This window comes from Leiobunum rupestre, chromosome 7 (genome assembly GCF_980474605.1).
Source record: "Leiobunum rupestre chromosome 7, qqLeiRupe1.1.hap1, whole genome shotgun sequence".
Classification (NCBI taxonomy): domain Eukaryota; kingdom Metazoa; phylum Arthropoda; class Arachnida; order Opiliones; family Sclerosomatidae; genus Leiobunum; species Leiobunum rupestre.
This window is the reverse complement of record NC_143390.1, coordinates 12,256,799-12,282,639: the sequence shown is the minus strand read 5'-3', so window position 1 is coordinate 12,282,639 and position 25,841 is coordinate 12,256,799. Positions and strand designations below refer to the sequence as shown.

At 39.4% G+C, this 25,841-nt stretch overlaps 1 protein-coding gene across 1 annotated transcript; it reads right to left on the bottom strand.

The window, feature by feature from the left end:
* Window positions 1–1,698: 1,698 nt before the first annotated feature.
* Window positions 1,699–25,742, bottom strand: LOC149934464 (uncharacterized). The gene is made up of 10 exons (XM_090153984.1): window positions 25,112–25,742; window positions 17,384–17,540; window positions 17,208–17,325; window positions 14,787–15,026; window positions 12,189–12,758; window positions 9,806–10,228; window positions 6,354–6,414; window positions 6,114–6,280; window positions 5,926–6,036; window positions 1,699–3,739 (listed from the first exon to the last, which is right to left on the bottom strand). The coding sequence occupies exons 1-10, from the start codon at window positions 25,462–25,464 to the stop codon at window positions 3,321–3,323; spliced, it is 2,619 nt and encodes an 872-aa protein (XP_090010110.1). The 5' UTR covers window positions 25,465–25,742; the 3' UTR covers window positions 1,699–3,320.
* Window positions 25,743–25,841: the final 99 nt, after the last annotated feature.

Sequence of the window (25,841 nt, the reverse complement as noted above, 5' to 3'; positions counted from 1 at the left end):
AATATTAAAACACTCGAAAGGTGATCACTCCGCGTAATCGGTGTACAGAACCGTACCTTTGACTGTACTAATGGGATTACGCGTAATCTTTGAAGTCCCTGCCTTTGGCAGTGCAAATCTAAGCGTAATCCGGTGTACAGAATTTCTAAGAGTGGTTAGCCCCTCGAAAACACTATTACACTAATTTAGAGTTTTAGCTTAAGTGGAAAAAGCCTATTTAGAGCCAATTTGCTGATGGTCGTCATCAGTCGGCAGTGGCGGAAGCCTGTCTATCAGATGAAAACCGAAACGAAACGCGCTGTGACCGTTTCTCAAATCGCACTCTAAAACCAATTTAAGGGGATTAGATAAAATAAAAGACTAGCAGGGGAAGTGAGGATCTGCTTTGGAAGGACAACGGAAAATATTTCGTCTGTGTTGGTCCATAGCCCCCTGTATTAGAGTACTGTACTCTCTAATACAGGGGGCTATGGTTGGTCAGTCCATTCTTGCAGTGGCGGCGGAAGGAAAATATTTGGTGGCGTACAATCGTAACAATCCGGGGCAGCCCACAGCGTTTCGAGAAAATTTCGATTTTTTGTTAAGCCAAAACGGTTGATGATTTCGGTAACTTGTAGGGATGCACCGATATGGGTACAGAACTACAGACGCAATATCGGCCGATATTAACAAAGATATCTACATTGAATTGGGAATAATACTGCTAGAATTACAATTACGATTTCGGTTGCCATGGTTACAAGGGACCTGGGGGTGATTCTGTAAAAATTCGATCTCGATACCCTATACCATGTCGAAATCGACTTCGACAATTTGCATTGATTTATGCGTATTCGAAATCTTTACCGAATACCATTCGTCGAGATCTCGAAGTTCGAAATCTAGTTTTCGATCGAAAATTGGATTTCGAATATCTACAGAATAGGCCCGTTGTTCTGATAAGACTGTACGAAATTCATCTTTATAATTAGGCGGTAGCGCTATCTATATTTTGTAAAGTTATATGGCTAAAAATAAATAATTATTAGCCAACTCACCGTAACTTCAGTATTATAAGTCCCTGAAGATGTTTTGCTAGGCAGAACGAAACTAGTCGGACTCATTGTAAATATCATCATTGTTTTTATTAAATATGCAAATCTAACGAAGTTTTTATAATTTCATAAATTATAATTATAATGTAATTATTAATTCTGAGCATTTTGGAAAATTATAAACCAAAATCTGATTCATGAAATGTTTGAAAGGGAAATTTTGGGGGTATAAATACATTATTTGTACCCTCGCTAGAAATCTAAGAGTGTACCCCCTGTACCCCCGCCAACGCATCCTTGCAGAGTAATTTAGTTAGCTATTGCCGTAATAAAGATGCTACACGTTTTTAACAAAGGTCACCGGGATTTATTACATGTAGCCTCCATTTCACAAGTTTCCTCTTTGGCAAAGATCTTATTCCATTACATCATTGATAAAGTCTGTTTTTGACTTTACAATAAGCCATTATGGGGGTACTCGCAGACTGACTTCGGTATTAAATTCCGCTATTTAAATTTTATACCAACTGAGACGTCCCAGACTGGCCGGTGCAAGCTTTAAAATTGCCAAAAAACCACAAGCCCATTTCAGAATTAAAAGCTAATAGCATCGAAAAAATTCGAACGACGTTTTTAATCTTAAAAGAAATTTATTAGTTACACCCTACAACTTTATTTAAAACTCTATCACAATAACAATTGTTGGTTACTTTTTTCCGTAATATTATCTACAAATATCGAAAGTTTCTATACATTCAAACTTTCACCAAATTAAACGTGAAACCATATTAAACTTGACGTATTATCATAAGTCTATAATATATTATAATAGTAATAATAATCAGCTAGGCTGATACCCAAGGCACCACCTTAAGCCAGGCGCTCACTGCTCTTCGTAACGTCTCCGTCCTACCTCTCATAAGCCTTTGCTTCGTAACGGAGACAATGCCTTGTGGAAGGCCGGACGGATACGAAACGGAGAGCCAGTGGGCGCCTAGCCTTAGGCTTAAGTCATCTAGCCTTAAATAGGTGGCCGGGTTTTCTCACGTAGCCATTGCGCCTCGGTAGAGGTGAATTTTCCATCTCCGTTGACGACACTCGATTAGTAGTTCCCAGTAAAATATTTCCCAAAAAGACATACTTACGTCACTATTATAGTCTTATGATATTACTACCTCAATTGGATCGGATTAAAATATATTTGGGGGTTTTTCATTTTCCATTTAACAGCGTCATCTATACAGCAAAATCGGTTCATACCAAAATGTGTAAAATAGACTACTTACGGAGCAATTGGATTCCAGAAACCGTGACAATAGAACTCGTATTTAGACTCTACTAAAACGACGTATTTTCTGATACAGAATGAAAAATGAACGGTAGGTTTCATCCGCCGCACCGTATTCATAGTCGAGAAGGGTTGCTACTGTGGGCTGTCATAAGGGCAGGGCTCCCACCGAAATTTTGACCACAATTAGGATTTTTCAAGGGATAAATATAGGGTAGAATTGGAATAAGATTAGATACTCATTTGAACTAAATTATCCTAAATACCGACTAAGGTTTTACAATAATGAATTTATTTTCATTTAGGGATAATCGGAGTAGGGTAAGAAGAGTAAAGCTTTGACGTCATTTTACTCCGGAGTAAAAACGTTTTTCCAAAATGACTGCCGGTGGCCTTTTTAGCGGATAAATTCTGGCTAGCAGACGACAAAACCCGGTTTACTCTCTTTACACCTCCTTTTCAGAAGGAGTAAAAAGAGTAGCTCTAATACTGCGGAACAAGCGACTAGTTTATGGGCCGGAGTAATTCTTATCCCCGGAACAGGTGAATAAAACGTTTTAGGGTAAAAAGAGTACACTTCTAGTCCGAGAACAGGCGAATGAAACGTTTTAGGGTAAAAAGAGTACACTTCTAGTCCGAGAACAGACGAAAAGAAACCACCAATAGTCATTCTCTCTAAGTTGAAATAAATGCATTTTTGATTTCTTTGACTTTGACCATTTTGAACCGAAGTATAAAAATAATTTCAGCCGTTGCCGCTTTTCCCCGAATTTATTGAAAATCGGGTACTTTAAGGAGCAGAGGGTGATTTAGGGACCTTGAAATAAAGTAGGGACTTGATGGTATTCTAGGGAGCGGGTGGGAGCCCTGTAAAGGGGGAATATGAAAGTCTCGTCTACCCTCTGCCCACTTAAGCTTACTTTCGTAGTCGCGATGGCCTGGATGACGTCAAGAGCAACCACTCGAAAGGCGAAAGTCCATGTCACTGCTAGAGTGTTCTATAGATACATGCCGTTGACCAAGTAGTCGGCGTCGTGGGCCAAGGAGGACCTCCCGCCGCGCCTGGCCAGTCTCCGGCGGATGTTCTTCATCCGGCAGCCGACCAGGACCAGCAAGACGGCCGTCACGCAAAGTCCCAAGCTGAGGGCCAACACGGCGCTGTTGGACTCGCGCGCGTGAATTCGACTGGATTGTTGTAGTTCGGCCACGGTCATTCCGCTTTCGGCCGTGATCCGCGAGACGCCCCGGGCACCCGGCACCGAATTGACGTGGATGGCTGACGCGCCGTGACCTCCAACGACCTTGCCAGCCACTTTGCTAGTTGCCAAAGGCGACTTGCTGCTTGAAGTGGACGCCATCGGTGGCGTTGGCGTCGGTACTGGCGTTGTATTGGTTGTAATGGCGTGTTTCACGTTTTCTGAAAGGAAAACTGTTATTAATAGTCATAGTCGATCGACCAATTTAGGACATTTTCGGTGTGGATAAACAGCACTGGCAGGCTAGGACGATAGCATTGCTGCTGGGATTATTTTTCCGCCTGCCAAAAACGAGAGCTTCGTTACAAGGGAAGAGGTTTTTCAGGCTGCCAAAAACGGTAGCAGTTCTGTTGGGATTATGTTTAAGCCTTCCAAAGACGATAGCAGCTATGCTGGAATTATTTTTAAGCCTGCCAAAAATGATGGCAGTGCTGCTAGAAATTCTTTCGTCCTTCCAAAACGATAGCAGTGCTGCTGGGATTATGTTTAAGCCTTCTAAAGATGAAAGCAGCTCTGTTGGGATTATTTTGAAGCCTGCCAAAATCGGTAGCAGTTCGGTTGGGATTATGTTTAAGCCTTCTAAAGATGAAAGCAGCTCTGCTGGGATTATGTTTAAGACTTCTAAAGATGAAAGCAGCTCTGCTGGGATTATGTTTAAACCTTCTAAAGTCCCATTTTCATGCTCGCTGGTAGCGGGTAAAAATCGACAAAATCCGCTTCCGCTACACACTTTTTTCACTTTCCGCGTCGATCTGTTTCAAACAGATATTTTAGCTTTATTTTCACGCTTGCGAGTGGCGGATGCGAATTTTGACAATTTTTATCCGCTACCAGCGAGCATGAAAATGGGCCTTTAAGATGAAAGCAGCTCTGCTGGGATTATGTTTAAACCTTCTAAAGATGAAAGCAGCTCTGCTGGGATTATGTTTAAACCTTCTAAAGATGAAAGCAGCTCTGCTGGGATTATTTTGAAGCCTGCCAAAAACCATAGCAGTGCTGGTGCCACGATTATGTTTAAGCCTTCCAAAGACGATAGCAGTTCTGCTGGGATTATTTTGAAGCCTGCCAAAAATGTTGGCAGTGCTGCTAGAAACATTTTAAGACTTTCAAAATTGATAGCAATGCTGCTAGGTTTTTTTCAGCCTTCCAAAACGATAGCAACGCTGCTAGGATTTTTCCCGCCTTCCAAAACGAAAGCAATGCCGCCAGGATTTTTTCAGCCTTCCAAAACGAAAGCAATGCTGCTAGGATTTTTTCAGCCTTCCAAAACGAAAGCAATGCTGCTAGGATTTTTTCAGCCTTCCAAAACGAAAGCAATGCTGCTAGGATTTTTTCAGCCTTCCAAAACGAAAGCAATGCTGCTAGGATTTTTTCAGCCTTCCAAAACGAAAGCAATGCTGCTAGGATTTTTTCAGCCTTCCAAAACGAAAGCAATGCCGCCAGGATTTTTTCAGCCTTCCAAAACGAAAGCAATGCTGCTAGGATTTTTTCAGCCTTCCAAAACGAAAGCAATGCTGCTAGGATTTTTTCAGCCTTCCAAAACGAAAGCAATGCTGCTAGGATTTTTTCAGCCTTCCAAAACGATAGCAAGGGGGTGGCTCTAACTTTTATTGTTTTAGAATTTCTGGAATTGAACTTAAATTATTTTAGGGTTCTCCAGGAGTGAAAATGTTTCCTCTCAAAACAGAGCGAAAACGTTACCTCTCAAAGCAGAGCGAAAGAGAGGAGTGAAAATGTTTCCTCTCAAAACAGAGCGAAAACGTTACCTCTCAAAGCAGAGCGAAAGAGAGGAGTGAAAATGTTACCTCTAAAAAAAGAGAGAAAGAGAGGAGCAAAAATGTTGGCTCTCAAAACAGAGCTAAAGAGAGGAGCGAAAATACACCTCTCAAAACAGAGCGAAACAGAGGAGTGAAAATGTTACATCTCAAAACAGAGCGAAAGAGAAGAGCGATAATGTTACCTCTCAAAACAACGAAAATGTTACCTCTCAAAACAGAGCGAAAGAGAAGGGCGAAAATGTTACCACTCAAAATTTCGCGAGCGCCAACGTATGTCACACGAGCGAACGTGAGCGGTGCGGTTCTTTAACAAAAGTGCCCATTACTATTGGTATTTATCGCCATCAACATTCGTACAACTAAAACAGATAAACTCCTAGCTGGTCCTCAGTAGCTAGAGTACAGTGTTTTTCGTCTATAGATTGTTGAACCTGACGCGGATGTTTTGAAACTTTATTTATGACTTTTTTGGATAAATTGAATCCGAAGTTCCGTAACGTAGAAGACGCGCTGCGTATATTGAATGATATGACCTTTTCTAAGAGATGGTTTATTATAAATATTCTTACCTTTCTTTCTGTGAGGAATCTTTTTATGGGATGTCGGTGGAACGGTGTTCCTGGCCGGCAACACTGCCTGGGGCTCGTAAATGGCGTCTTCGGGACTCTCGTCATTTTGAACTTCGCGTCACAGACGAGGGAATAGAAGATGAAATAAAACTATATATTTTCGAGAGAGGTCAGAAACGCGAACTGACCTTGGGGTTGCACGACGGGGCCGTGGTCGTGCGGTATCCTTCCTTGGACCGGCGAATCCGGATAGACGAGTAGTTGGTGGCGGGGTTTCGACATCCCACCGTAACCGCCGTCATCCCGCTGTTGACCTTTGTAAGGGACTCTGCCGCCCGGGTTCAAAGAATCGTAGCTTCCAAAAGAAAATAAGACTAATTTCACCTTTCCTGTCGCGCCACGTACGAAAAAGTTTTATTTAATTTTACCTGGGCAGGTAAGAACCGGACTTGACTCGAGATTCTAAATCAGCGGGAACCATTTGCGTTTCTGAAAGAGAGGAAACCCACTCTTTTGAAAAGATACTCTCGTTTTAAAGACATGTCATAAATGGAATAAACACGTTGCGTAAGGATGACTTATGCACCCGCTTGGGTTTTACGTGTGGCGAATTTTCAGATGCAATTATTTTATGCTATAAATTATATTAAATTAGATATTTTATTTTATGTTATAAATTATATTAAATTAGATATTTTATTTTATGTTATAAATTATATTAAATTAGATATTTTATATATTATTAAATTATATATTATATATATTATTAAATTATATATTATATATATTATTAAATTATATATTATATATATATTATTAAATTATATATTATATATATTATTAAATTATATATTATATATATTATTAAATTATATATTATATATATTATTAAATTATATATTATATATATTATTAAATTCTATATTTTATATATTATTAAATTATATATTTATTTATTAAATTATATATTTATATATTAAATTATATATTAATATATATATATATATATATATATATATATATATATATATTATTAAATTATATATTAATATATATATATATATATTATTAAATTATATTTGTGATATTAAATTACAGATTATTAAATTATATATGTGATATTAAATTACAGATTATTAAATTATATTTGTGATATTAAATTACAGATTATTAAATTATATATGTGATATTAAATTACAGATTATTAAATTATATATGTGATATTAAATTACAGATTATTAAATTATGTATGTGATATTAAATTACAGATTATTAAATTATATATGTGATAATAAATTACATATTATAGTATTTTTTGTATCATATATTATTAAATTATATATGTGATATTAAATTACATATTATATACTACATCAAGGATGTATTTATTAATAGTTAGTGAGAATGACTTGGTTGAGACGATACGCATCATGGTTCAATGAACGAGAAGGGGGAAGGAAAAACGTCACGAGCGTGAGCTTCAATCGCGACATACGTTTTAGAGAACAAATGAGATACTTCTGAATAAATGTTAAGTTCTAGTTTGATCGCCAAGTTTTATCTGGGTCAGATGCTTTCAAATAAAGAAATTTCGGGAAATTGAAAAGCGCGCGTCCGCCGCGACACCTGGTGAGAAATCAGTGAGGCAGAAAATCAACGTAAAAGCGCGCGCTGCTGAAGACGCAAAAAAATATGTTTTGCACGCGCGGCGCGTTTCAGTGATAAGAGACCTAAGCCTAAATTGCGCGATTTTAAAAGTTAGGATAGTTCGCAAATCGCTCATACGGGTTAGGGGCGCTGGCGCGGCGGCAGCCCCTAAGATGGCGGCGAAAAGGGTCACATAATCATTGTAATTTTGAGGGGGGGGGGGCAAGAGCATCACGTAAGGTACGCCTGAGTAATTGTAGACCAAGTATAAATGGGGCCCAATTTGTTTATAGGACCCTCCTACGCATTGTAACCCGGCCACCTGAATTAATGGCTTCAAAAGTCGCTTGACGACTTAGTCCTAAGGTGGTGCCTTGGGTATTAGCCTAGCTGGCCTAGCTTTAAAGGATTCTGGGGTCCCATTGATTTCTTAAAGCTAGCAAAATATGGTGATTTGTACTCAAAATTTTAATATCTACGCTCACTGTAATAATCTTCGGTAAATTTTTACGGATTTTAAACATTAATTTAACATTTTTAAATTTCATAAGCCCCTTTTAAAATTAGAAGCTAGGCCACAGCGTGCCTTCAGTGCCGGATTAAGGGCTAGGGCCTACTAGGCCCCACTTTTAGTAAATCTGGTACTGCGTGCCTTGCCCAAGGTTCGTAAAAAAGGGAACTATAAGGTTGCCTCGATCTAGAGGATAGCGCCGCCGATCAAACGCCGCCGCCGCCGATTATTTAGATAACGCCGAAACGCCGCCGCCGATAAATTTAATTTCGGCGCCGCCGCCGCCGCCAAAACATTTTCATTTCGCCGCCGAATTAATTTCCATTATTAAAGTATACTTATTACGTTTTGAGATCTAAACTACATAGATTTTTCTTTTGGTAGTGCTACGATTCCTAGGCTGTTGGGTGCACCTTACTAGCGTTATAAAATTAAAAATAATTAATAATTTCCAAAAGATCTGGCACCACTGCACCGCGCGCACCAAGATTTTCTGCAGCAGATAGCTGGGATAGGAGAGAGAGAAATGAAAACGGCTTTGGAGTTGCCTCGCATCGTATTTTGTAATAAGTACAGAAACGTATCAGCTGCATTGGCTGCATTCAGCAATAACTATTCTATTATGTTTTAAAAATTCCTTTGATACAAAGGTAAAATAATTTGTGATAATAGACTTAAATGCGCGGGGAAAAACCGGATTTGGGGGGATGAAATTTATGCGGTAGAGGGCTGGCTCGTTGGTTGTCTGTACGATAATGGCGGCGCCCAGCAAAAGTTTCTAAAAAGACTGTATAGATAATAATACTAGTGAAATGGTAGTAAATTAGAACAGTATTGTTATTACTAGCGTAAACGTTTTAGTTTAATAGTATCATATGTGACATAGTTACTCATAAGTGTGCCTCTGTTTAACATATCTGTGTTAAAAATTTAAATGAGACCTTGTTTCACAGCCACCAAAGACTATATAAAGCTACGCGTAACTTTATATAGTCTTTGACAGCCACCAAAGAAAATACAGCACAAACTGGTTTTAACTTCCTTCCCCCCTACGCGAGAACTAGTTTTGATGACGATAAAACCGTCATCGACTGGGAAGTGACGTCAATAACGTCATATCCTTGCAACAAGGTATCATTCTGAAAAAATTCTTTCAGGCACACTTATGATTAAATAAGTTACATCTGATAGTATGTAACCAAAGTTACTTTTTCTTTGTTTTGGAAACAAGTGGTTCCTATTTTAATAAAATACATTCTATTAAACATGTATTTTTTAAATGTGTTTAACAATTTAAGTTCTAGCGGTCTATTAAAAGGCTGGCGCTATTTCTGAGGGAGGGGGGGGCAGTTTTTCCCCTTAGGCGCCGCCGCCGCCGCCGATTTTTTTCAACGCCGCCGATTATTTTCGGAAAATCGGCGCGCCACGCCGCCGACGAACTAATTATCGTTCCCGCCGCCGCCGTTGAAAATTGGTTCGGCGCTATGCTCTACCTCGATCGCATGGTTTTTTATCAAAATAATACGGCTTTTGCGTTGCTATGTAAAATCGTGACGTCACCCAAATGAGATCGTATTGAAAATCGACGGAAGCTCATCTGGGTGACGTCATCAATTTGAACTCGTACAGATATTTTTTCAAACATCTTCTAGGTCGAGACCCCCTTGGTCTTTCCTACCCCTAATCTCGTATTCCCTTAAACAGAGTATTAACGATACTTACCGTCGTTTTTAACGGAGTATCCGTTTTTGGGCATTTGGGGTTCGGCACCAGGCGGCCAGTACCTCTCTTCGTTGCGGAATCGGAACGGGGCTCCACCGGCCGGGCTCTCCGCCGTGTCCACTTGGTGCCTGTACACCGAATCGACGGCCGCGTTGTTGAGGGCTCCCTCTCGGTACAGTGGCGCCTCGTAGCGGTTGTAGTCGAGATCGCCGGCGGGGTTACGCGCCGGACTGGGCCCGTCCTTGGCCCCGGAAGCGGACTCCGCGTTGTCGTTGTACGAGGAGGAGCTCCATCTGGGGTTGGAGTACCCCGACGGAGGCGATTCCCTGTTGCCGCTGTAAGGGCCGTTGTTGTTGGCCGCCACGAAACTGCTGTGCTTCGAACTGAATGTCCGAGACGACTGGCCCGGCCCGAATCTGCTTCCTGTATCGAAGATGGTCAAATTTAGATAATCTTATACGCTAGGAGGATGGGAATTTTGGGGTAGACTGTGTAGGTACGCTGGAGTAAAGCGTTAGAATTGGCTTGCATCTCCATCCTTTTTCTCCATGTATTCATATACATTATATACAAGTTATCCACTAAATACGAAAAATGATAAATAACTGAATTTTTTTTTATAAATATTTAAATTTCTATGGAACATTCCTCGTGCAGGGGGACATTTGCAAGTGTAAAATTGAATGACCTTGATTGGTCAAATTCGGTCAAATCAAAGTTATGTGAACTAATAATATGGCGAGCAACAACTTTCTAATTGGAACCAAATCCGTAAACCCAACGCTTCTCGAGAAAGTTTTTAATGACCTTGAAGGTCATTCAATTTTACACTAGTAATTGTCCCCCCGCACGAGGAATGTTCCATAGAAATTTGAAATTTAAAAAAAAAAACGTTTTTCAGTTATTTATCATTTACCTTCCAAATTTCCCGAGAAAACTATCAAAATATCACGCGCATTATAAAAAACGCGAAATTACACTTGGTTGGAATATTAATTATAAATAATATTTTCCTGTTGTAATTATTACCATAAGTCTATAATGTAGTTCCATAAGTTTGTTACTTTGGGGAATATTTTACTGAGAGCTAGTAATGGAGTGACGTCGTCACGAGAAGAAAATCTCCCCCTAGCGATGTGCTGTCAAAGGCTACGTGTGACGCGGGAGCAAGCGAACGCAAAATGGCGACGAAGCCCGTATTCGTTAATAACTTTCAGTAAAACTTTTGCATGGGAGGAATAGGCAATGTCACACTTACGTACCAATATTATAAACTTATGCTATTACTTTTTGGCATGGAATTAAACTTTCCTCAGAAAACAAATATTTTTTACCTCAAATATTTAAAGAAGCCTTAAACAAATCTATATATCCGCAAAAAAATGTCTGATCTTAACGAAGCCAGTTTAAATATGTCTCAAGTACCTGATGCTTTAGATGAAGCATACATTCTTCATTATGAAATAAAAAAAAAACAATTCGGTATATTCATCACAACTAAAAGATTACTGTCAATCGTATCAAATTCTCGAATTGCAATTCATTTAAAATTATTAAAAGTTCCAGAAAATGCAAAAACTCTTCCAATAGGAGAGAAGCGAAAACGTGGAAGACCACATATATCCCGCAAGGCGTTCATTATACAATAAAAACTAGATATATTTTATTTTTTATATTTTATCTGACAATTTTAACTTTGGATTTAAATATTTTTAGGGGTAGTTTAAATTTGATTTAAGGCGGAAATCATCTGAAGCTAGAAAAATTATTTGAGGTAAAAAATATCCTTTTTTTGTGGCAGATTTTAATTTATTATCTTACTTTTTCCCGAAAAATAAGAATGTAATAATTTTTAGCGTAAGAAATATCACTTCTCTCCAGGGCCGGATTAACCAATAGGCCGAATAGGCCTGGGCCTAGGGCACCAAGCCTACAAGGGGCACCAAGAGGGTTCGAAATAAATAAAAGTACAAAACTTTAATCATTTGCTTTTCACCAAATATTTTCCGGAGTTATTTTAGTAAATGCGTCCACCCCTATGAACCAAAATCGTTTGATTGTCACATTCTCTGACGGACTGCCGTCTAGCCCCTGACGACATACTAAAATGAATTTTCCTTCTGTTTCTCAATTATAAATTGAGGAAGCGCCTAGCTCGCTTTTGAAAGGGGGCATCAAAATTAAATTGGGCCCTGCTTCTCTCGAATATAGACTTGGCACTCCGTAGCTTTGGCCATGGCCGCCATTGTGGTCATATTTTTCTCCCCACGATAAAACTATTGAAAAAAAACTGTGACGTAGCACTGCCAAGTCCCTATAAGATATCACGTGGCATGGATACTTATCTCGAAGAAAGATATTACATACTTATGATGTGACTTACCATCGGTTTCTCTGTTAATCAGGTAATCATCCTGGTCCCTCATGTTGGGGTAGTTATTGGAATTCCAATTCGTAAGGTCACTCCTGGAGTCGTCCATCTGCTTGTCCATGCTATTCATCAGACCGGGAGCAGCGTTGGGCGGGCCGCCGTTGCCGCTGCTGAAGCGACTCTCGGTCAGTTCCTTTTGGTAGGCGGCCGCGGCGGCCGACAAACCCATCCGCTCCCTGTTGCCCCCGCGCACGGCCTCGTCCGACGATTCCATCAATTCGGGCTTGGCGTACCCGCTTCCGGGACGAGGCCCGGGGCGCTGGACGGGCCGGAAGGCCTTCTCCGGAAACGGGGCCGGGCCCACTCGGGCGTAGGGGGCCAGGGTGGATCGAGCCGTCGCCGCGGGGGGCGTTTTGGTGGCCGCTCCCGTCTCGAGGGGGTCGTTGTTCTTGGGGCAGTGGAGGTCCTCGGCTTCGTCGCTCGAGTCCGGGCACTGCGGGATTCCGTCGCACACGTTGTAAATGGCGATGCATTCTTTACTCCGGCGACATTGGAATTGGTAATGTTTGCATCCTGATTGGGCTGGAATAGGGACAACGGCGATACGTCATTGACTTAGATGGGCCTAGTTCAAAGCCCTATAATACTTTTTTTCTTCAGGGTCTCTAAACCAGCGGTTCCCAATTTATTTTTGCTATTATCCACCTTATTCCGCTCGCCTAATTCTGGCGGAACCCCAACTATTTTTTTTTACTTATCTTTAAAGACTCTCTTGACACAAACAAAGATGGCCGCGCTGCGAATTCTCGGAACCCATGTGACCCTTTCATTTAACCCCAGGGTTCCGCGGAACACCTTTTAGGAACCGCTGCTCTAAACCATCCTAAAATCTGAATTTGGTCCCTAAAGTATCCTCAAGAATGTCTTTAGTTTCTACTTCCTTCAGTGACCTTTTTCCATCCGGAGTGGTCCCAGATTTTGAAACCAAATTACATAGCATACTAGTTGGAATAGTACTAGCAATGATATATTTTAGTCACGGTCACTTTAGATTTTAAAACCCAGCTTAAGTCGGTTTGAAAGCCAGTTTTGACCACCGACGATAATTCTTGGTTCACACGTGCGAAATCGCTTCACCCCGGTTCGCTTATAGCCAAGGTTTAACGTCATTTTCAGTTATGACAAAAATTTTGAAAATACTAAAATTTATCTAAAAAAATTAGTTAATCATGTTAATATACATACAGTGATATTATTTGACATTATTTAGAATTTTATTCTCATTATTTTGGAAAATACGAGCAATTTTACTCCCCCGCCTTGTCGTTTTGAATGCGATTCTAAGCGAACTGACTTGGACGAGTTGCTTCCCGAACCAACAAGAAGCTATTTATCACGCGGGATTCGAAAACCAGTTATGTATAACGAAGCACTTGTGAACCTGGTGCGATTTTATCTCCGATCTACTTGTCCATGGACATACGTTCTAAAACGCCTCACTCGGCGGCGCTGAAGTGCAGAAAATTTCAGATTTTGATGACGTGTTTTATTCCCCTCTCCCACTCCCTCTTCCTCCTACTTAACATTATATCGTATTGACCAATGAGGTAGAATATGAACTAGAGATACAAACAAATCTAGGATTCGCGGGACACGTTTTATTTGAGTAGGAGAATTAGGCAATCGTATTGGCGCCATCTATTTCTATAAGCAGGCACTTTTGTAAAATATATTCAGGTTTAGTTTTCCAATAACACGATAGATGGCGCCAACACCATTTGATTAGGTTCATTTACTAGGCCTAACTCTCCAACTCAACAAATACTGTCTGTCCCGCGAAACTGTAGGTGCTCTCTTTAGAGTCAGATGTTGGAGCTCGCACTCGCACTCTTCTCTTTTTTTAGCGGAAGCTTGAGCTCGCGCTCACGCTCTTCTCTTTTTATATGCGAGAGTGGAGCTCGCGCTCAAAAATAGCTCTCCCACTCTTTTGAGCTGAGAGTGCGCTCATCTCTGCCTGGAAGGCGGATTTGGATCTCTATTTATTCTACCTCATTCTGCCTGACACACTTTTGTATCTTACGTCGCTTTTGCCTCTACCTATAGCTCATATGAAAATTGTCGCCCCCAATAAAGTGCCGCCTTGGACTGACCGCCGTATTGCTACGCCACTGCCTTTATTTATAAAATTTTGGTTCTGATTTTGGTTAAAGCGCGGGATCGGAGATTTTTGGATTTTTCTTTATTTTTTTACTTTGGATTTCGGATTTTGTCTCGGATTTGGCTCAGCATCCCCAACCCGACAGATCCCAAAAAAAAATCGATTGCTCAACTACCAACTAATATCATACAACATCGGTTACCCGTATTTTTAATAAAATATTCGGTTTTTAGCGAAGTTGAAATTCATTATTTAAGGAAATAAAAAATAAAGCCAATTTCGGTATATTTATTAATTTCAGGAGTGGGAGTTAAAAATGTTGATTTTTAGTATCAAGGCATTGGCGGCCCCCAAAACAAAATTTGAGCGCCCCCTAGTTTTGGCGGCTGGTTATGGGCCTGGACTGCCCGATACCTAGGGTGGCATACGAGTGACGAGGACATGTCAATTACCTTTCTCTTGATTAGGCGAGGCCATTCCTTCGGACGCGATGGTGACGGGTGCTTGGGCTGTGGCGTCCGTCTTGGGCAGCATTTCCTCTTCCTGTTTGGGAAGAGCGGCCGTCGTTGGGCGAATGGTGGGGCTGGCCTCGGTGCTACTTCGGCCGTTCAGCCGCAAACTGGACAGTTCGTTCTCGTGTTTGACCTGAGATTTCCATTGGGCGAAGTCGTACGATGAACCGCCACTTGCCGCTAAGAAAAATTTCCAACCATTCTTTAATAATAGTAATCAAGGCCCCACCTTAGGCCTAAGTCATCGAGCTATTTTTAATGCCCTTAAATCAAGAGGCTGGTTTAAAATGCGTAGGAGAGTGGTGGCAACTAGGAGCAACAAACACAAGGAGAACGCAGCTAGCCTTTAAACACGCTAACGAAGGGTTGTGTACGAATTTCATTGGACGAGCGTCACGAGCCTTTACGCTGAACGTTTTACGGGCGGGGGGGAAGACAATTTCCGAATTTTCCCCTTCCGACGGCAGCAGGTGCTAAAGCGTCTAACCAATGAAAACTGTACGCAAGAAAATCGATTACTTTTGACGGATTGCGTTCTCGTTGTGTGGGGTGTTGTGTTTGTTGCTCCTAGGTGGCAAGCCCTTCATGCCACGCGAGCCAACAGCTCAATACCCTCACTATTATCGTTATAGTCCAAGAGCCCATGACAAAATAAGCATGTGGTAAGGTACACGATGGGTCAAGGTATTTTTTAATTAGGTTAGTGATTTGTAACAAAGAACTGTTTGTCTTACGGGTCAAAATGGGGGCTTTCCAGAAATACGAACAACGTAACGTCACTTCCGGTGACCTTGAAAATCGATATGACCTGATATTGGTATCATTCGATTGGTCTGAACGTGCTCTTACCAAATATCGCAAAATTAACCTTCAAATTTGAACCAAGAGGCGTATAAGGTTAAAAAAACTAATTTCGAGCCCTCCCAAATTTACATGTACAAGACAAAATTACTTTTTACGAAAATCCAATCCCGGGTCACAAGTGGCTAATAGAACCTAGCGCCGCCGATCCAACGCCGCCGTCGCCGATATTTTCTCTGGCGCCGAATCGCCGCCGCCCAGTGGCGGATACATATGGGGGGCGCCCCCCCCCCTTGACGCTTAAGCTTTGCATGTGACTTGATGATTTGTTACTACACCCATAGCTCAAGATGTCTTGACGATAATTACTCCGCCCCATAAACTATTCGTTTGTTCCGGAGTATTAGGGTACTCTTTTTACTCCTTCTGAAAAGGAGGTGTAAAGAGAGTTAATCGGATTGTGTCGTCTGCTAGCCAGAATTTATCCGCTGAAAAGGTCACAGGCTGCCATTTTGGAAAACCATTTTTACTCGAACTCAATGACGCCATAGCCTTACTCTTTTTATCCTACTCCGAAATCCCGGAACAAGCGAAAAGAAGCCACCTATTATGTCTTTCTCATAGGCACTCGCATCAAACGAGTTTACCGATAGCTCATCTATTCCCTCAATTTTCTAAGGGAAAATATCAATATCGAATTGAATACAGCTCTTTCGTGGTCAGCTCATTAATAAATAATAGATCATCAAACATCTAACCGTGCCCTAAAACTGAATCAGTTCTTTATAAAACTATTGATAACTGAAAATGGATTTTATCATAATACCTACTTAATCAACAAACAAATTTCTGTAACTACAAAAAAATGATATGAAATTCTAAAAAATCTACGTAAAAACGTAGATTCTATAGCAAAAAAAATCACGGTTTTTAAGCTAATTACCTATCAACTGCTGTTCTCTCACTCACTCAAGTTAAAATTTAGGTTATCGATCATCCAGCTCAATAATAGCTATCAGGAATCCGTACCTCTACTTGGAATGCTTATCGCGGCAGATTTTCGTCTCGATGTGACTGACTTTTTTTTGACGTCACTATGTTCTCTTTACAAACAACAACGTGAGAGGGGAGCGCGCGCAAAGGGGATTTTTTCTCTCGTAGGCGGGGCCAAAGCCGTCAGAGTGATCTTACCTTACGCGATACGGCAGGATAAGCATTCCAAGTAGAGGTATGAATTCCTGTAGCTAAATATAGAGGCTGCTTCGGTCTGCTCCTTTCAATTATTTGAAAGTTAGCGCTCATTCTCATTCGAATAGTTTAAAATAGTGTTAGAAGTAGTTTTATTTAATAACTGATTATTTATTCCCTGCTAAAAGGTTCAAAGTGGCACCATCTAGTATAAATGATAGCGTTAAAATCGAACCTCTAATGACTTCGTTGTTTGGGAAACAAACATTTAGGGCTTCTCTCTTAGAGGTAGGATTTTAACGGTTTTAATTAAACTAGATGGAGCCACTTTAAACATTTTGGAGGGCAATTTGTAAATGGTTCTACACGTACTTGGCGAATTAGGCGGAGGAACTTGTAAAATGGAGCTTTTGTAGTTTACGTGCTTCGTGAATTGGCACCTGAACTTGTCCAGGGGTCCGCAGTCGAAAAGGTAACAGCTGCCTCCATTCTGAGAATTACGCCGTTAATTGAATATTTTAATTAATACTAATTAATTTCGGAAATACTTTTTCGGCGAAGACGGCCAAGTTGCACTTGGGCGTTTCCCAGCACCAAATTAAGCATTCGTCGTTGGAAGGTTTCTTCGTTTCGTTCAAGTACTCCGCGCCCATGGTGCGGGAGTCGTGCGTCCTGATGATCGTGTCCATTTTCACGTCGAAATATCTGCTCCGGTAAGAGATCAACGACACAATTTAATTTAAGATTACAATCATTTACGCGAAGAAAAACCTGGGACTGCAGGTTATAACCGAGGGGCTAACCACTTCTTTAAATTTTGTACACCGATTACGCCGGATTACGCTTAGATTAGCACTGCCAAAGGCAGGGACTTCAAAAATTACGCGTAATCACATTAGTACAGTCAAAGGTACGGCTCTGTACACCGATTACGCGGAGTGATCAGTCCCTCGGTTATAACTCCCCATTTCAGACTACATCTTGATTTTAGATCTATAGTAGGGATGCACCGATATGAATACAGCCAATATATAATATGTTTTTAATAACTATTATTATATTAATTAATTATTATAAATAAATACTTTTATAAATATGTTTTTAATAACTATTATTATATTAATTAATTATTATAAATAAATACTTTTATAAATATGTTTTTAATAACTATTATTATATTAATTAATTATTATAAATAAATACTTTTATAAATATGTTTTTAATAACTATTATTATATTAATTAATTATTATAAATAAATATTATAAATATGTTATTTTCAATGAGTGTTCTTATATTAAATAATAATTAGAAATAAATATTCTTGTGTACTATTTTTAATGGGTGTTATTAAATAATTATTATAAATAAATATTATTCTTCTACGTAATTTTTAATGAGTGTTATTAATAAATAATATTCTTTTAAATATGTTATTTTTAATGAGTGGTATTATATAAATTAATTGATATAAATAAATGTTTTTAACAAATACGTAATTTTTTGTAATATTAATATATAGGACATTAATTACTTTTCATTCTTGACCTCTGACTCTAGGCGGGGCCTAACTAATTCACGTGGGTGTACTGTCATCCCGTAAATTTGAAGGCATTAAAGCTTACCATAAACCCCTTTCCATAAAAATTTGCTGAGGTTAACGGTAATTGTAATTGTAGGTAGCTGTTCCTAAAACGAAATGATGGCCACCCAAGGTTCCTGAAACGCTAGGCTTGCTTGCCACCCCCCTCCTACGCATTATAACCCGGCCACGGGTAATTGGCTTTACGCCTTGGGTATTAGCTTAGCTGATTATTTTTAGTATTATTATTATTATTATTAATTCAGAGATGTAACGAGGGGGGCATAGGCTCTGGGCACCGATCGCTAAGGGGCGCCAAAGGGGTGCCCAAAGAATTTACATGTAAAATGGATTTGTTGGATTATATATTAAACTAATTTTTCTTGAAACTTGAAAAGTACACTTTTTTAAATAAAACCAAATAATGTGGTTTTCCAAAGGGGGGTATTTAGGTGTTTGGCCCCGGGCGCCAAATATCCTTGCTACGCCACTGTATTAATTTCTTACTCATTTCGTGAAGTAATTAATTTAAAGTAAGTTACAAAGGTAAATTTTTTATCTGGGAAATCGAGATGGAAACCATGTATCTTTTTATCGCTTTCCATCATTAAACCAAAAATGCAAAAACCAAGGCATAGTGAAACTTTCGAAAATAAGGAGGCAAAGGTAGATCTAAGTATTAAAAAGAAAAAAATAAAAATTCGAGAGTATGCTCTCTCCATTTTGTCACAGTCAAGTTTCATATTTATAGTTAGCTTTAATATGCGAATAAATAATATTAATTGGACAAATATTTCTTACAGGAGTAACTTCGAAATTGCAAGACCAAAAACTTCGGGATTGAGCTCAGAGTTTAAATTTGGGTTATAATAAATCTGGAAATGGCAAAAAAAACCTTAATGTCTTATAGAAAAGAGAGGTTGATGAGAAGATCAGAACTAATCAGGCTTGGAAACACAGTAACAATGATGGAACCAAAAGTGACATAGTAACCAAAAGTGTGTCAATCGAACCTATTTCTTAATGAATGTTACGAGCGAAATACAAGTTGATAGGGGAGAAGGGAAAGTATGCCTTGGAAAGGGAAGGAAGTTAAAACCAACAAATAACGCCTCGTAGTGAGGAACGGAGGAACTAAGTAGCACTGGTCAAAGTTAGTGTATTTTTTGATTTTTCGTCGTTCTGCGGAGATGCTATCGCCATCTACCTACGATATAATACCATAGACTAAAAAAAGATCCAGATAGGCGACAATAAATAGTCTTTTATGTGGTCGATGTCGAGTCGAGCATTCATTAAACCTTCAGCATACGAAAGTACAGGGATTGTCACACTTTTGGTAATTATGTCACTTTTGATGGAACCAATAAGCGCTGAAACTGATATAATCATATTTGTAATCAACTGATTCCCCAAAATGAAGAGATTGATTCTTTACATGAACGTGAAGAGGTTTCACTCAAAGCTGATAATAACTGTCAAAATTCTATTAATAACACTACAAACAAAATATCTCCAGCGAAACACATTCTGAATCGTTACAAATCTTACAATAGTTCTTTTGATAAAATAACCTTGGCCATCTTGTTGAAATGTTGCCTCCTCGCTTCAGCTTGGATCCGTTTTCTCTCCCACTAAAGAGTTTATGAACTCATTCTTAGGCATTGGCTGAACTATTCCAGGCCAACATTTAACAAGTTAGGCAAGCGTAAAGATATTTTATAAAATCAACTATTTATTATATAAGATATTTGAACCGAAAAGTATTCAAGTTTGCCCCAATGTTAAAGATGCTTCAAGTCAAACCATAAGCCTATCAACCCTAAGTTTGAAACGCGCATAGCGCCCTTTATACCACCACTGGACGGGCGAAAAAGAAGAAATCAGGCGATAGTATCGGCACCTGGTAGAGATAAATTGAAGCTTCTTCCTTCTCCCTTTCTCTCTCTACGCACCTCTCTCTTACCAAAGCAGCTGGCATCATGCATTGCGGGACGCGTCACGTTTCTCTTTTCCGCCACCGGGTGGATTTAGCGCTGTACTTTCGACAGTCGTTAGCTTGAACCAACACTGCCTTTCGATTCAAACTTAGGTTTGATAGTCTTATGGTCAAACAGATTGGTCTGGAAATGATGTCGCAGAAATGGAAAAGGATATCTCAGAAATCAAAAATGAATTTGAAAAACTATAGAAAAACTAAAAGCTACTGCAATTTCAGAAGAAAACTTCCCAGACGAAATCAAAGTTAAATATTATACTGGTTTCTCTAGCATTGAGACTTTAATGATTATATTTAATATTGTCAAAGCATTTATAAAAATATCAAATCATTCTGCTCTAAGAAAATTTGAGAAAGTTTTCCTTTTTTTGATGAAGTTAAGGTTGAATCTCGATTTCTTGGATCTAATGTTTCTAGTCATACGGCATCAAGAATATTTTATAACATTTTTGATGTTTTTTACGCGCGTCTTGGGAATTTTGTTATTTGGTCTTCTAGGGATGAACTGTAAAAATCTATGCCGCGATCAATTTTAAATGTTTTTGGGAAGAAAGTGACAGTTGTAACTGACTGTTTTGAAGTTTTTGCGGAAAAGCTTTCTAATTTATTAGCTAAAGGGCAACTTTGGTCACAGTACAAACATCAAACACTGTAAAATTTCTAATTGTGAGTGGTGTGTTTATCGTAATTAGTGACGTTTTAGATGATGAAGCCCCATTAGACAAAATTGTACAAGTTTGCTGCGCTCTTTTCAACACAAGCCCGCCCATTATAAACGGATAAATGATTTTGGTTAAAATAGCCCCGTTTTATTAATAAAATCATGTAAAACATGACGCACCATTTAACTAATACAATCATGTAAAACAGGGACAATTTTAAATTGGAACGTTAGCGACTTATCTGCACACTTTACTTATAGCTCCTTTTACGAATCTTCTTCATTTTGACACCCAATGGCGCATCCTACTTCATTTTCCCTTTACATAAACACCAAATTTCATCTTGACTAGATAGCAATGAGGTGTTCATAGCTGAGTCTTTAAGGTTTGACCAAGAATGTATTTATTTATTCTCAGGGAGAATGAATATGTCGAGACGATCGACGGACACGTTGAGGCCCTAACCCCCTCACGCTAAGGGGGGGGGGGGAGAAAAAGGAGGCGGTCTTATTTTTTGCGTCCTCGCAGCAGCGTTAATCGCGTCGGAAAACGTAATTTTTAAGAACCAATGAGATTGCAGTATTATTTGATTTTATTAAAGCGGAGGAGCATACCGGGGGCTCCAACGGGTGGGATTGGAGAAACGCTCAAAATAATCTCAACATATTCATTCTCCCTGAGAATAAATAAATACATTATTGGTTTGACTGATCTGCTCCTTTTAAGTTGGTTTCAGAAGCTTGGTTTGAGTTGGACTCCAAATGTCTGCCATTTCTAAAATATTTGGCTACAAGTTCGGCTAGCATTGCATGGCGAAAACAAATTGTTGCCTTTTCTAAATATTTTCCCAAAACTGGGTATCCGGTACGATTCTTTCTTTAATTATATCACCATTTTCTGCCCATAAAACCAAATCACAATATACTTTCGCACAGATATGAATTTGAGCTTGGCACTGGAAATAGTTTTTTATCCAAAATTAATTGAGAAACATCTTTTTTCAAACAGTTTTTTTAAGCCACACTGTCACCTTTTACGCAAAAAGGACATTTAACTTCTGCGCAACCTTCACCACAACAGTCGCAGCTTACTATAGCGTCAGGCGTTGCCTCAAGGTGAGGATATTTGGGGTTTATTATTAATCCCGCGTTACTGACTTTGAAATTTAAATGGGCATTTTTCCCTTGTGATAGGCTTATGGTGTAATAGAATTCTTTTCGTGGCTGCATGCCCATTGTGTTGCTTCATTTCTAAATAGTTGTTTTTATAAAGCTAGGAGCAACAAACACAACACCCCACACAAGGAGAACGCAACCCGTCAAAAGTCGTGGATTTTCATTTGTACGTTTTTCATTGGCTAGACGCTTTAGCGCCTGCTGCCGTCGGAAGGGGAAAATTCGGAAATTGTCTTCCCCCCCGCCCGTAAAACGTTCAGCGTAAAGGCTCGTGACGCTCGTCCAATGAAATTCGTACACAACCCTCCGTTAGCGTGTTTAAAGGCTAGCTGCGTTCTCCTTGTGTTTGTTGCTCCTTGTTATAAAGTAACGTGGCCTTATTGTTTAATTGTTGCTCTTACGTCACAGTCTCTTACTTTTACAAGGCTACGAGCGTGCGCTATACAGTCACGAGGAGAATAGCTTTTTCTAGCGCGCGTGCAAATCGCTCGTGCGAAGAATACACTAATGAAGCTGGGTCTTGTGACGTAAGAGCAACATTTTAACAAGTTGGGCAAGACCACTTTTAATTTTATAAAATCCACTATTTATTATTTTATCGGCTAACATACTGATATCCCTTAACTTGGATTTGACCATACTGAGCGAGTGCAACAAACGTCTTTAAACATTGATGCAGTTAGTTTTTAAACGAATGGGATTTTAATGTTAACCTAATGACTGGCTAAACTGGCTACATGAATCCTTCTGGTGGTGAAAAACTGAAACTTACGCACAAATCCCCCAGTGCATGCTACCGGGTGGCAAGAGGTAGTATAGGTGGTAGGGGTGAGGCCGGTTGGCAGGATTTGCTCCTTTTCTCCGCTAGGTAGCGTAGATTCTAATTTTATTTATCCCGCGCCTGTCTACTAGTCTAGCTAGTGTTGAATACATGCGCCTTTATGCCCAATTCAAACTTAGGGGGGCGTTGATAGTCTTATGATTATACCAATATTTTTATTTGGATAGCTCCCTTGTGTTTTTTTTAAATTTCCCCCGCTTCATCTTTAGATATTTGAATATCGATGTTTTTGATGACTTTCATCTGGTCTTCATGGGAAAGTCTTGCAGTATCTTCTTTGGCATAAAGTGACTTTCCAAATTAGGAATCCCCGATAAAAATACAGGCTATAATTTCCCAAGAAGGGTGTCGAATAATTTATACATTTCTTCTTTTTCCGCTGTAGTTGGGTAAGCAATGACCCCTTTTCTTTTGTTTTGGCCCTTTGTTTGACCTGCTTCCAAAAACTTTCTTTGGCCAGTTGTAAAATCAATATTCAATACTTTTGAATACATAACTTCTTTGGCTGCAGAGGCAGGCCACTGGGCAAGTCATTCTTTGCCGTATTGCATATTCAATCAAAAACCAAAGCGCACCCACGTGGGAACAAACATATTCCAGCCCAGCCACGCAAGTGCCATGTACCGCCAATATTTCTCCATGAAAACTGAAAATCAGCCATTGTTCTGTAGGTTTTTCGTTAACCTTTTGGCAATGCATAACCTTATAAAATAAAATAAAATAATTAAGATATTTATTAAGTGTGAAATGTGGTAGTTTAGAAAACTTACTTTTCCTACAGACATGAAGTTGTTACTGTACGCTTTGGCCACAATGTGTCTCACAAAACCGCATACGTAAAAATTTTAAGCCTCTAACCTTTTATAAGCCTTTAATTCGTTAAGAGTAAATGCACTTTTTCTCAAAATTGGTAAATAAATCAAAATAAGTAATTGGATGCTAAAGTTGAATGTTCAAAATGGATTCACTGGCCTTGATTAGGTAAGGATCTTCTCCATCTAATAAGCCAATTTCCTTAACATAATGGTTTCCTGCTACTACATCCCTTATAGCGTTTCCCATTTGACTGCTCTCGAAAATTAATAAAACTTAGAAATGAAAACTGGGTTCTTCATTACGTAATTCGGTTATTGGTGATTATTATAATTGTTTGCTGTTGCAAAGAGAACAATACGAATATTTACTATTTATTTTATTTGAGCAAGAATGCATTGATTTATATTTAGGGAGAATGACTAGTATGTTTGAGACTAACTGCGGGCATCATTGTCGAATTTATGGCCGACACGAGAGGGGGGGGGGGGGGAACGTCGAATGACATCAATTTTAGGGAACCAATGAGATACCGCGCTGATTTGATTTTTAAAGGGGAAAGGAGCTTACTGTTGGAGCATGAGGGGGATTGAGAGCAACGAGTCATTCTCCAGAAGTATAAATGACTTAATTCTTGAATTGATCGCATTGACCCTCATGAGAAACTTTCAGATTATCATGCGATAATTTTGAGATTCTTATGCTACAATTTTGAGATTTTTACCGAATGATTTTAAGGTTCTTATGCTATACTTTTGAGTTTCTTATGCTACAATTCTGAGATTCTTATGCTATAATTTTAAGATTCTTATGCTATAATTTTGAGATTCTTATGCTATAATTTTGAGATTCGTATGCTATAATTTTGAGATTCGTATGCTATAATTTTGAGATTCTTATGCTATAATTTGGAGATTCTTATGCTATAATTTTGAGATTTTTATCCTGCAATTTTGAGATTTTTTACCCTATGATTTTGATATTTGTTATGCTATAATTTTGAGATTTTTATCTTTTGAATTTGTTATTTTTATGCTATGATTTTTGAGATTTGTACGTTGATATCGTTATCCTATAGCTCCTATACATTTTTGAGGATTATTGCCTGGAAGCGCTGCACCTGTTTCGCGCTAACGGAAAGGTAAACAATTCCCGATCGAAATGGACAGAGAGGAGAATCGGAATTAGTAAGTTGAATTGTTTACCTTAGAAACGACGAAGGAGCGTTGGACCTGCCGGAGGAGGATTGGCGCTGAGACATTTCGGGATAATTTATCCTGTAGTCGGACGGTGACGATTGCTGGCCCGACGAGTCCGAGTTCGTCGAAATTCTTTTGTCGCGTTTCTTCCCTCGTCTTCCATCTTTGAACCGCGGCTCATTTTCAGCTTTTGGGTCGTGTCTCGCGGAGGAAACAGCTGTTAGGGGCTCAACCGCGAGCTTCGATTTGTCGTCCAGCGTGCAATCGCCATTTCTGGGAATCAAGTCCCCGGCGACTCCTACGCAATACGATAAGCAAGCTAAGCCTAAAAACGCCATCAAATCCACTCGCGACAACATTTTTCTTCTTCTCCTTTCCAACGAACGGCGGAAAACGTACCCTTATTATACAATTATTATCAAAGATGGGAGGGCCTTTACGACGATGCGGGCGTAGAAACTAAACCTAAATTATTACATAGTTAAACGGGTACAAATTATATCGCGAGGCGAGTCTAGGCGTACGCTTACGAATCTACATTTTTCTTTGGATAATTTATGATAGAAACGCGCCGCTGGTTACAATCCGCCGCTGGACTATGGGAGAAGTTCTGCCCGGTAGAAAATCCCAGGTTCGGCCGGGAAGTCCGCAACCAGGGGGACGCAAAAATCCATATCAGTCTCGGAACAGAGAGCGTTCGGAAGGATACGAGGGGGGATGGAAGGTGGACGGGGGG

What these genes read in the sequence shown, in the direction of transcription:
- LOC149934464 (XM_090153984.1), bottom strand. Translation starts at nt 25,464, where the DNA reads ATGTTGTCGCGAGTGGATTTGATGGCGTTTTTAGGCTTAGCTTGCTTA. An exon ending in GCTCCTTCGTCGTTTCTAAG is followed by an intron (nt 17,541 to 25,111) that starts GTAAACAATTCA and finishes TTACCGGAGCAG; the next exon opens with ATATTTCGACGTGAAAATGG. An exon ending in GATTCCTCACAGAAAGAAAG is followed by an intron (nt 3,740 to 5,925) that starts GTAAGAATATTT and finishes TTTTCCTTTCAG; the next exon opens with AAAACGTGAAACACGCCATT.